Source organism: Cololabis saira, chromosome 10 (assembly GCF_033807715.1).
Source record: "Cololabis saira isolate AMF1-May2022 chromosome 10, fColSai1.1, whole genome shotgun sequence".
NCBI classification, from domain to species: Eukaryota; Metazoa; Chordata; class Actinopteri; order Beloniformes; family Belonidae; genus Cololabis; species Cololabis saira.
Window position 1 is genome coordinate 41035458 of NC_084596.1, and position 12973 is coordinate 41048430.

Below are 12973 nucleotides of genomic sequence, written 5' to 3' on the forward strand. Positions count from 1 at the left end.
TGTCACAATCAGTGAAGATCCATATAAATGTAAATTGGGCAACATAAACGCAGGTGGTAGAACTCGGCAGTTGTTCCAGCTGCCTGTTTGTTTGAAAGACACTATTAAAGATCTGGCTGGTGACAGATTTAAACTAAAGCACAGTGTGTTGCTGTCAGAATCTGGAGGAGGAATTGCATATTTGAAATATGTCGTTTATTATTATCAACAAACACAAGGAAAACCGACACCCACCAGAGATATAACCATTTCTCAAAGGTGACATTTATAAAAGAAGTCCTGTGCTTGAGAGCATACTGCATGTTGGTGGCTGAAGTGACAACACAACTCTGTCACTTCATCTGGGGTGACTTTTACCTAAGAAATGTCCTCCTAGAGAGACACTGTTTCATTAAAGACCCAAATCTGCACAGAACTATCCAGTCTGCATGTGTATCTCTACTAGCTTCACACCGTGCTGCATTGGTTGTACAGTAATCCCTGGTTTTTCCCGGCAGAGGTTACGTTCCAAAAAGAACCCGTGATAGGTGAAATCCGCGAAGTAGCAACCTTTTTTTTTTTTTTTTCCAATTATTATACAAGGCTTTAAATTGCGGAGATCAGCCCCGCCCCACCGCGACCAGATTAATTGGATTTGAACGGGAGAAAATGAAAAATGATTATGAAAAAAAATACAATAAGTACAGTAGGACAAATTGTTACTGGTGCGTATTTCACTGCTCTTCTAACTGGTGCTGCATCCTGACTCGCTCTGTAGCGTCTTTTTCTTCTAAAGCCCGCTGTGCAGGTGTGTTTTTTCCAGATAAGAATATAGTTATGGGTCGTTGTTGTTGCTCTTTTTTCTTCTGGGCAAAAAGATTCTTCTAAACCGACATGCCACCATGGATTATATCTGAGAACTGTAATGAACGATTCATCAAAGGGTTCCGTTCTTGAGCTGCTCGCTGAAGCTCATTGGTCGTTCTCAGCATTGTTGCTAAGCGACCAATGTTATTGACATAGGAAGTGAAGAAGCGGGGAGACCGTTTAGCCAATCAGAATGCAGAACACGATGCACAATGCAAATCCATGAAGCAGCGATACCGTGAAAGGTGAACCGTGTTATAGCGAGGGATTACTGTATATCTGAAGTAACCGGCTCCAGGCTGTAATCGCAAGTCCTAAAGAAGTATGGAAGCACGCGGTTGTTCATCTGGCTTGGTCCTGTGATAGTTTGGCCTGTCAAGGACAAACCCCGTCTTTCACCTGATGAGAGGTGCAGTAACCTCCAGCTGCGGGGGACTCTGCAGGGGACTGAAGCGGAACCGTTGAATGAAAAAATGATTTAAGCTTATATGTGCTGGGCGCCGGTAGATTCATAAGACAAAAAGGTTGTCAGTGACATTGCACCAACGGTGGGGGAGACTGAGACCAGTGTCTCTGTGTGAGCACGTTTGTTCATGAAGAAAGGGGTGGTGGAAGATTGTTGTTATTCTCCCCTGTCCTCCAATGTGTGTTTGGCCAGCCTCTATGTACGAGTTCATTGGCTAGGCTCTAGCGCGGTACCTGTGAATTGATTGGCTGACGTATGTGTTGAAGCGGGAAAATGTTTAAAATCTGCCAATGCGACCGGGAGAACCGGGACTTCATTTTGGCAACTAAGGCCGTTACCGCAGTCAAACCCTACAGAGAGGGGACACAGACAATGCCGCTGTGAATCCAGCTGGACCTGGCGACGTGTTATTGTTCTGTAAATCGAATCGTTAGTTAAAAGTAAAAGACTACATTTGCATTCAGTCAATAACCCTTTTCTAACCGGAATATTAGCAATAACCTGGTTGCGCACAGCCATGTAAACACCAATAACCCCTTTGAATAACCGGAATTTGCTCATATTCCGGTTTTTAAAAACCCGAATATGACCCCTGGGTTACTCCTTTTCTAACTGAATATTTGGTCACGTAAACGCCTAACGGGATTTCCCCATCAAAAGGAACAGGAATTTGTTTTCTGAACATGTTCTTTTCACAAGGAATCTTGGTCTTTTGAGTCCAGGAAGTTCTTATAAACATGGAAAAACGCAAGACCAGGAGGAGACTAATCACTTCATAAATGTAATGAAAGATATGAACATTTTGGCATTTGTAGACGGTAGAAAGTACCGGGATAGCCAGATTTACAAAAAGGTGAGCGAAAAGTTGCACGAAACAGGATTTGTACGAACGCCAGACCAGATCAAGCTCCGCTGGAAGACGCTGAAAAAGGAGAACTACAGGGCCGAGAAACAAAACGACTTCTACTGGGCTGTTGATTATCCTCCGTGCTGCTGTTATTGTTGTTGGTTTGGATTTGGATACAGGAAGAAGAAGCAGAAATGACCGGAATTGCGTCATGACGTTCTCCGAGCGTTGCTGGTTTGATCCAGATTTCCCAAATGATTAATTACCATGTATACAGGGATAACCCTGTTTGCTCACGCATGGAAACAGATTATTCCCAATGTTTCAGTAACCGGAATATTGACCTTAACCCCAATTTTGACTGCATGTAAACATAGTCAAAGAGTTAAGCTAACCAAGATCATTATATAACCCATATTAAAACATGATAATAATAAGTATCATACATCTCCCATACGCTTCCCATGTGTCTCAGTTATTTATTTACACCTTTTTGCAAAACATCTTATTGAAATATGGTTTAAATGTGAAAATTCAACACATTTTAACATGCTAAAAATTGCTACGAGGAAGCTTCCCAATGTTACAGCGTAGATTGGAAACAAGGAGCGCTGTCAGGCAGGTAGTCACATAATTCTTTGTTTCCTCAAGATTCCTCCGTTTTATTCTGCAGACTTCTTGCACATGTGGATCCACACTGAGCATGTTGATTTTCCCCCATCATCATACTGACTGGCACCTTTGTGCATGTGATCATGGTAAGACTCTCACCTCCAGAGAAAAACCCCGCGCTTAGCTGGCTGACAAATGTATTAAAGGCAGTGACGAAATGATGTTTTTAGAGTTGCCTCCAATGCTGCAGCTCAGCCAATTACTGCAGAACATTGCAGACATTTAGTGCTTCAGTGATATGGATTCCAGACGGATGAAAATATATCAGTACCTTATTCCATCGTTTTAATACTTATGCAAATTCCATGTGCACTGCGATGAATACAGAACATTCATACCGTGTAGAGTTCAGCAACTTCTACCTCTTCATTCGTTTCACAGCTACTTTACTTTGAAAAAATCAAACTGCCATGAAAAGCTAAAGCTCCCTTCAACCCATCCACACAATTGCTTTACATGCATGACTTTACCCCATCTCCATAGCAACTGTTGCTCTCCCACTGTAATCTACGCACAAGAAATGATTCATTTAAAAAATACAGACGAGGAAATGAGGACACAGGGAATAGGCCAAGAGCAGCAGAGACACCAGCAGTTAAACGTTAACCATTTCCACACTGCCCAGTCCAGACAGAACCGTTGCATCTTCCTTCGATGACATCATTCAGCTCGTACTTTGGCAGAATGACACCGGTGATCATAGAGCCCGGTGTGTTAGCAAGAGAGACAGTTGTCATGCGTCTGAATCTGCAAGGTCAGTCTGCTATTTGAGGGAACATTGTGATGTGCTGCTACCGCCGAACAAAGGTGTCTTCTTTCCAGTTGTATAGTAGCTCTGGGTGTGAAGGGCTGAAGGTATGGATTCATTAAAGCCCCCCCCCCTGTAGCGGAGCCAGAGGGGGGGCAAGGGGGCGGTCGCCACAGGGCCCACAAGCTCATAGGGTCCAATGATAGGGCCCCATTTTGTGTGATACGTTCATATATAATCGTAAATTGTAGGCTATAATTACGATAAAATGTGCATTGTGCGGCCAGTGTAGGCTAATTCTTACTTTACAACTGTCCTGAACGCATCGGGGCCGTGAGCCAACGCTGATTGGCTGTAAAGCCGGATTTATGGTTCCGTGTTAAATCGACGCAGAGCCTACGCCGTAGGGTACGGCATATGGTATGCAGCGACGCGCAGCGTACGTGCGCATCGCCGCCTACGCCATAGGCTCTGCGTCGATTTAAACCATAAATCAGGCTTTTCAGCTCGTCGTTCAGTTTTCAGCGCCATGTGATTAACAGCTGTCAGGACTATGTCATGTGTGTGTTCTTCTGAACAAGTTTGTGACTTTACTCTGCTTTCTGCAGCATAGGCCTATAAGCTTGCTTGGCTCAATTAAAATCTGAATAAATGTTGTTTGATGGGTAGGATGAGGTGTTGTTGAACGTTAAAATGACTATCATAAGGTCCCATCGAGAATGCTCCGCCCCCTCTGTACTGAGACCCGGGCTCCGCCACTGTCCCCCCCGTAATGTCCTTCTGCCACTTCACTCCATTATATTTCCCACGTTTAATCAAATCATTTGTTGCATGCTTCCTCACTATGAATGCCATGAAGGTGCTGTAGAGCTCTGACCAAAAGACTCATCCATCCACCACCAAACACATGATGATACCAACCTGATCTCATAAAAATCCGTGAAATGCCCACGACCTTTTAAGCCGGGCAGACACTGTGCGATTGTCGCCTCGTTTTGAACCGATTTTCCGGGACGGATTTCGACCCAACCGTTGGTCGTGCCTCGTGCAGTAAACGTGGGGTAACGACGAGAGATTAACACCTCACGACGAGAGATTAACGCCTCACGACGAGCTCCCGATCACAAATCGTGTGCTCGCAAGAAAATCAAACGTGAATCCTGAAGGAATCGCACAGTTGAAGCAGCTACCACCCGATTGGACTCATCCTTTCACAGAGAGCATGCGCAATCTCTGATGTCACGTCAAAAACTATTATTTGTAGTTTAAAGTGTTGCAAATTCACATTACAAATCATGTTTTAATAGCAGAAAAAAAAAGACGTCTGCCCAGCCAATTCCTTGTCCAATCACGACGTTGTCTAATCTTTTTTCATTTATCGCCAAACAGAACTGCACAAATTGCTAAAGGCTGATTTATGGTTCCGCGTTACACCAACGCAGAGCCTACGGCGTAGGGTACGGTAACGCCGCCGATTTAATGCAGAACCAGAATTCAAGTTTAAGGCAGCGTGTTTGTTTTTGCTGAGCATCTTCAGTGTCTCCCACTTCGGGGTTACTCCTCTTCTTCCACTTCTTTTTGACGTTGCAGTTCCAGTAACAGAAGTCCGACGGGAGGATTATGATCGTATAGTGTGAGCAGACGGGTCGCATCAGTGCGTACAGTGTGAGACCATAAATAGTGAGCTGCCAACTTTTGAACTCAGCGATCTAGTCGTGCAGTTTGAGATGGGGCTGAATCAAACGATTTAAAATATCGCACAGTGTATGCCCAGCTTTACCACAATTGTTCGTGGTGCTGCCACGGAAAGTGGTATAATTCCGTGTGAGCACCACGGAAATTGTACCGCGAAGTCAATGGGATCCGTTGTCGTGATATATATACGGATTTTGACGTTGTTTAATATTATTATTTTTGTTTCTAAATTGTTATTTAGTGGTATTTTTCATCACCACTTGGTTGTTTATTTATTATTACATTATTATTATTTATATATTATTATTTATTATAGTGGCTTAGTTATGAGTTTTTGTCAGTTTGTAAAAGTATGTTTTTTAACGCTGTTTTAACAGTATTTTAATGATGTGTCAATGGTGTTTTGAAGATGTTTTAACAGTATTTTGACGGCGAGTATTTAACCGTGTTTACTAATGTTTTGTTTGCTGTTGCCATGACGACGGATGTGGCGTTAGTGATGTGAATTTATCATAACCGCAACCGTTTCCTACTTCCAACCAAGTGGTGCCTTAACCTAACCAGACCTTAACCAGAGCGTCGTCAAAATACACGGATTACACGGATTTGTGTGAGATCAGGTTGGAAACAACACCTGATTTGACTGTTATCAGTAGGACTGGGGATCGATTCAAATGTCAAGAATCAATTCGATTCCGATTCTTAAGATTTAGAATCGATTATCAAGATTTGATTCGATCTGATTCCGATATTGATTTGGGTTAGTGTCATTAAAACAGTTTTTTGAGCTGTTGCATGAATTATATGACTGTAGTTCTGCAACATATTAATACTAGTATTATATTGAGATTCAACAGCAAGTATTGCAGCTAATGATGCTGTAAGGACCAATCAGCTCCCAGAATGCTGATAGAACTGCTTTCAGAAACATTGTGGGTCAGAATTATCAAACAGATCCAGGGCAGCAAACAGAGACGGATTAAATCAGTTTTAGTTTTTCCAACATTCCCTTTTTATTTTTTCCATTTTTGGTCTATTTGGATTTTTCATTTTTGAGAATTTGGTTTTTAGCATTTTATGCAAATGTAACCCCATAAAGTAATGAAATATAGACAATTAATGCAGTTATAACTGAAAACTAACTGAGAAAATCATTTCATACCTATTTAATACATACATACATATTTAAAGGCAAAAACATGTCACCAGTTATTCTCGTGTCCAACAAAACATTCCTTTTTTGGCATAAACAAAAAAATACCAAAAGTTGTAATGTAATAATGGGGGGAAAAAAATAGATAAAAAATAATCGATCTCTAGACATATGAATCGATTTTTAGGAAGTAATATGAGAATGGATTTAGAATCGGAAAATCGATTTTTTTCAACACAGGCCTAGTTATCAGCGAACCAACAACAAAACGACCTTAACAGCCATTCAATTAAAACCATGACACTGTGTTTGGGAATTTTATACATTGAACATTTGTGTTTGTTGAAGCTCATGAAAGTTGTTTTGGGCAAGTGGGGGAGCCAAATGGTGGGCACAGATGTGCTTTTCTCATACATTAATTTTATTTACTGCCTCCTACGTCCGATTTTTACATTGTAGGGATATATTTCTCTAGAGATCCACAATGTTCCTTCTGAGTAACCTGTCTAGTGTTTGGCCTCGTGGCTGATGAAGGATGTTGACAGGAAGAGACAGGCGGGCACAGATCCGCTCCGAGGAAGGTTCAGAGGTTAAGCTGCCTCCATGCCTGGATCCCCAACAAAAACTTTCTTCCTGCCAAGTCCCTATAACTGGAGGGGCACTTCTGACTCTCCATCTGTTGCCATCTGTGCTCTCAGTGTCCCCGTTCTCGTGTGGCAGGAAGGCAAGACTCGACACCACGGATGAGAGAAAGCCCTGAAAACAGTAAACAGTGTGTGGCGCAGGCAGGGCAGGCAGCGATTGTTTTCACCACGGCCCTGGTGACACGGCCTTGCTGGGAGATTACAGCACGTGTTTAGGCTCCTGTTGTCCATCACTTTTCAGTCTCAGTTCTATTTTATCCAAATTTTCCATTTGTTTATTTTATTCTAAAGGAGATATTGATTAGAAGGTATGTATATATATGTATGCATGTATGTAGGTATGCATATAGATATATTGAGTTATATTATACGTACAGTATTTATATATATATATATATATATATATATATATATATATATATATATATGTATATATATATATGTATATATATACATATATATATATATATATATATATATATATATATATATATATATATATATATATATATATAATTAATATATATTGATTTATAGTTATATGTAGATATGTCGAGATATAGATTTATAGTCATTTTTATGTATATTTTATATATATATATATATATATATATATATATATATATATATATATATATATATATTAATATATATTGATTTATAGTTATATGTAGATATGTCGAGATATAGATTTATAGTCATTTTTATATATATAATTGGCGGTAAATATATGAACCAGTATATATAGCATATCTAGTCTTATATAGTTAATCAAGTATATTGTTATATCATTGCTGTCTATTGTTCTCTATTATATTGTAGTATTATTGTAAAGTAATGATAATGTAATACTATACATTATATTTACTTCTAATATTACATACATACATACATACATAGTAGCACAACTAAATGCTGGGCCTTTGTTTTGTTTTTGACTAGTATTAGTAGTATTATATCACTATATTGAATAGTTATTAAAGTAGGGGTATTTGGTTATGTGTGTTTTATAAGTAAGTTTATTGAAACTCTTGTTATATGTAAGAATGTATGTCAGATTCCGGGGTAGGACTGGATAAGTGTTTACTTCAATCCTACTCTGTTTCCAACATGTTGGTGGATCCATGAGGTCTGACCAAGTGCTGTCTTGCCTTCTGTCTACAAACATATATATATATATATATATATATATATATATATATATATATATATATATATATATATATATATATATTTGTATTTTATTTTTTTACTTTTTTGTATTCTTTTTTTTACATGCATGTTCGAAATAAAAATCTTCAAAATAAAAAAACCAAACCCTGAACACATGCACCTGAGACCACAGGACTCCCTCAGACTGGCATGCTGCCCCGTGTGCAAGACTCACAGCAGACAGGGATTCAGGCAACCCACTGTCAGACAAATTAGGAGTTTTAGGCTTCTGGGCAAAAAAGAAAAACCTCATTGTGAGGGCCATTCAACCTTGGGTAAGAATAAATCCAGAAAGCCAGGAGAATATGTGTCATGAACACACACACACACACACACACACACACACACACACACACACACACACACACACCTTCCCGTTCTCCATTTTCCTCCCCTACAGTGTGTCACAACATGAAACAGCATGCCCCACAGCTCTTTAGTTTTCAAATACAGCACACTTGCTCATTTTGATCTGAACCCAGAGCACGTAGCGTACGAGTTATGCCACAGAGTCAAGACTCATTGCACATGCAAACCCTATATTTTTACTTTTTTTTTATGAACCTTTATGCACATGAACCTCTAAATCTCTCCCCAAGTGGTGTTTGGTGGGGGGCATTGTGCTGTGTATGTAGAGAAATAAACGGCACAGAAGACGTGGTAGGATCTCATCTGAGGGAATCGCTCTGAATTGGCCTGATTGTGTTTAAAATGCAACTGGAGCAGCATGCATTTTACATTAGTGCTTGAGTCAGTAAGATCAGGGAGGAATACATAATACTGTGTGAAGAGACTGTATTTACTGTGAGAGAGTTGCTTTGCACTGCAATAATTATCCCGGTCCTCCACCCTTTGTTTTCCTGCAGGGGTTGAAAACCGAACCCATGAGCCCATCGGTCACCTTCCTAGTTTATTACTTATTTGTTTGTCTGTTATTTAATTCTGGATAACGGCGTCTGTTCATGGCCGAGGTGTTTGTTGTCCAGAAGTGCAACTGCAGCTCAATACGAGACTCGTTATCCACCGGCAGAGACACCAGTCTGAATCAGACCCAGATTTGTCAGTCACTTGCTTTGAGACTTTCCTCAAGCCCTCCTCCACCCCCCGCTTTAGAGAATTGTGCCTTCATGAATAAGTGAGAGGGTTGCATAGCCAAGACAAGCACCAGCATTTCAACATTTTCTCCTCCATTTGGCCCTAAATTTGCTTTCTTCCAATTTTCCTTCTTTTTTTTTTTTTTTTCCCCCTTCGGATCTTCCGGGGAAGAAAAGTGAAATTCCGTCTGATTAGATGCAGCATGGATTCAGCAGCGTGTGTTTCTGAGTGGAATAAGCTCGTTTTCTTGTAATATGGTCTCGGGCTCGGGCCCGGCAGTGTCTGTTGGGGATGTTATACCTTGTCGTCTTCTCGTGCACAGTTTCGCCAGCCCCTTAAGTGCGCCGCTAACTGACGGAGGGGATGGTCTCGTGACCTAGATTTGAGCGAGGAAGGGCCCTGGAAACTGCTGAAATTCTCCAAGGTGCTGGTAACCCTAATTTGAAACCTCTGCCGTCTCTTTGTGTGGAATAAAGGAGAGCAGGTTCCTGCATTTTGCAACTGATACAACCTGCGCAGGTTATGAAGGAATAGTGCAGATTTTACACTGTAAAAACTCTGTAAAAAAAACCAGGAGCCAGTCACCGCACTCACGACCAAAATATGCCAAGGTGCCAGAAAACCATGTGTAGACTATGTAAAAAAAAAAAAGGATCTGCACACTTGGATCAATGCAAGTATCTTTAATAAACCAAGCTTTTGGTCAGAAGACCTTCATCAGGGTAACACTGCAAAAACCCAAAATCTTAACAAGAATATTTGTCTTATTTCTAGTTAAAATGTCTCATTTTTAGTCAAAAAAGTTCATTACACTTAAAACAAGAGTCATTACCAGAAAAATAACTTGTTATTTGACTATTTTCACCTATTTCAAGTAAATTTTCACTTGAAATAAGTAAAAAAATCTGCCAGTGGAACAAGATTTATCTTCTCATTACAAGCAAAAAAATTACATTTACACTTAAAACAAGACTCATCACTGGAAAAAACAACAATTTTCACCTGTTTCAAGTAGATTTTCACTTAAAATAAGTAGAAAAATCTGCCAGTGGAACAAGATTTTTTTGCTTGTAATGAGAAGATAAATCTTGTTCCACTGGCAGATCTTTCTACTTATTTCAAGTGAAAATTTACTTGAAACAGGTGAAAATAGTCAAATAACAAGTTATTTTTCTGGTAATGACTCCTGTTTTAAGTGTAATGAACTTTTTTGACTAAAAATGAGACATTTTAACTAGAAATAAGACAAATATTCCTGGTAAGATTTTGAGTTTTTGCAGTGTAGACGTACATAGCGCCGTGGGGCAAGCATCCACATAATCAAAATGGTGCGTCTGCAGACAGCGCAGCGACAAAATGAGAAAGGTGTCAGTGTCAAGGAGATGTCAGCGTGGCTGCACAGACAGAATAATCAGCGGCAAGGAGGGGAGAGGGTGATAGTGTGAAGCCCTCCAGACACACTTGTGTCACCTCACCATCCTCCAACTACCTTCCTGCCACCACCCAACATCCATCACGCGGGGGGGGCTCGGCTGGATTGTGGCTGAGCACTGGACCGAGATGATTCCTCTCAATAGCAGCCATTCATGCTGGTTCGTCACCACCAATAGCACCCATGGGAACGGCAGGCATGGGTGGCTACAGCGCAGGAGAGAGCACCCCCACCCTCCCAAACACCCTAAAAACCTCCAGCTTTGTTTTTAAATGCCCTGCAGACGTCGCCGGAGTTATCACTGTTATCAGCTGTCGTCTTATACGGTCCACAAGGATTTATCAAACTTATTTTACAATTTCAAGTTCGATCTTTCCCCTGTCTGCGGTCTTTGCTGCTTGTTTGCCATCTGTCACTGAATTTTTCACTCTATGAATATTTATGCAAACACACACGCACGCAAACACTATGGAAGAGTATTAGGGTCAGGCAGGAGAAAAATAAAAATAATATTTTAGAGGAGGAAGATTTTTTCTGCATTATGCACTTCGAGAAAAAAGACGAAATGTTGAAAAAAAGTCGAAATGTCGAGATTAATGTTGAAGTACAATTTTGAGGAAAAAGTCGAAATGTCGAGAAAAAGGTTGAAATGTCGAGAATTATCTTGAAGTACAATTTCGAGAATTAAGTTGAAATATTGAGAAAAAAGTCGAAATGTCGAGATTAATGTTGAAGTACAATGTCGAGAAAAAAATCGAAATGTCGAGAAAAAAGTCGAAATGTGGGGAAAAAGTCGAAATGTCGAGAATTATCTATCTATCACTATCTAAGTACAATTTCGAGAATAAAGTTGAAATATTGAGAAAAAAGGCAAAATTTCAACTTTATTCACGAAATTTCGACTTTATTCTTGAAATTGTATTTCAACATTAATCACGACATTTCGACTTTTTTCTCGAAGTGCACAATAAAAAAAATCTTCTCCTTTCAAGTATTTTTTCTCCTGCATGGCCCTTAATACTCCGTACAAACACACACACACACAAACACACACACACCACCATCGTCACCTCAAACAGTAGTTTGATACTGTAGTTATAGCGCTAAGCTGAGCTTGCACATCCTTGTTCCCGTAAGTCCCCTGTCTCTCCTTGACTCGTCCTCTCTCCCTGCAGGTCAGGACCGCACCGAGGCGGGGCTCATCAAGCGTTTCCGTGGAGATGGCATGCGCTACAAGGCCAAGCTGATCGGGATTGATGAAGTGACAGCGGCGCGCGGGGACAAGCTGTGCCAGGACTCCATGATGAAGCTGAAGGTGTGTATGCGTGAGTTTGTCCGGTGGGACATCACCGAGCTTCCTCTCATCATCTCCGTCTGATTCTGGAAAGGCTTGCTCGGCCATGAGCGCGTCGTCTAGCAGAGTGCATCATGGGAGCGCGTCTCTCCTGTGTGAGGAACACCTATATGGCAAGCCATAAGGGCCAAATACACACATACACACATGTCGACACTGGTATAATTTTCCTCATAAAAGCTTTTAAAGATTTGGGTGGGATTATGTTCCAGTTAGATGTCTGCAATACTGGAAACATCATTTTCAACACATTTCAACTTTATTCTTGTAAATTGTACTTCAACATTAATCTCAACATTTCTACTTTTTTCTCGACATTTCGACTTTTATCTCAAAGTGCATAATGAAAACAAATCTTCCTCCTCTAAAATATTATTTTTATTTTTCTCCTGCCTGGCCCTAATAATAATATTTTCTTGTTGTTTATTTGGTTACCTTTAACCACTCTCTGCTTCTATTAATCAGAATCAGAATAAGTTGTGACAGTGAGATAATTAGATTGTTCACGAGATTGTTTTTCTCTTTCATTCTGGATGAAAGAGAAAAACAATCTCTGCATAGAGACCCAAGCAGACGGCCTGACGAATGAACGGAGCAGTGATCATGCAAAGGAGATCTGCGATGGACTGATGTGTCTGCTCTGATTCCTTTCTCATTGGCTCCTTACAGTTCGCTTTTAGTGGCTGGAAAAAATGAAGGGGGAGGGATCCTAAGTTTGAACGAAAACGCCGCTTTTTACGCGCGTCATAGTTGCCCAAAATGGGGACAGCGACTCGTATAAAACGCCACTTTTTACAGCATTTTTTCTG

At 40.4% G+C, this 12973-nt stretch overlaps 1 protein-coding gene across 1 annotated transcript in view; it reads left to right on the forward strand.

Annotated features, from left to right (window-relative positions):
- LOC133452259 (complement component C8 beta chain-like) overlaps positions 1-12973 on the forward strand; it is a 119700-nt gene that overhangs the window by 39153 nt on the left and 67574 nt on the right. The window contains exon 3 of the mRNA XM_061731479.1: positions 11986-12125. Within this exon, the coding sequence (XP_061587463.1) occupies positions 11986-12125 (140 nt within the window). The remainder of the gene's footprint in view (positions 1-11985; positions 12126-12973) is intronic.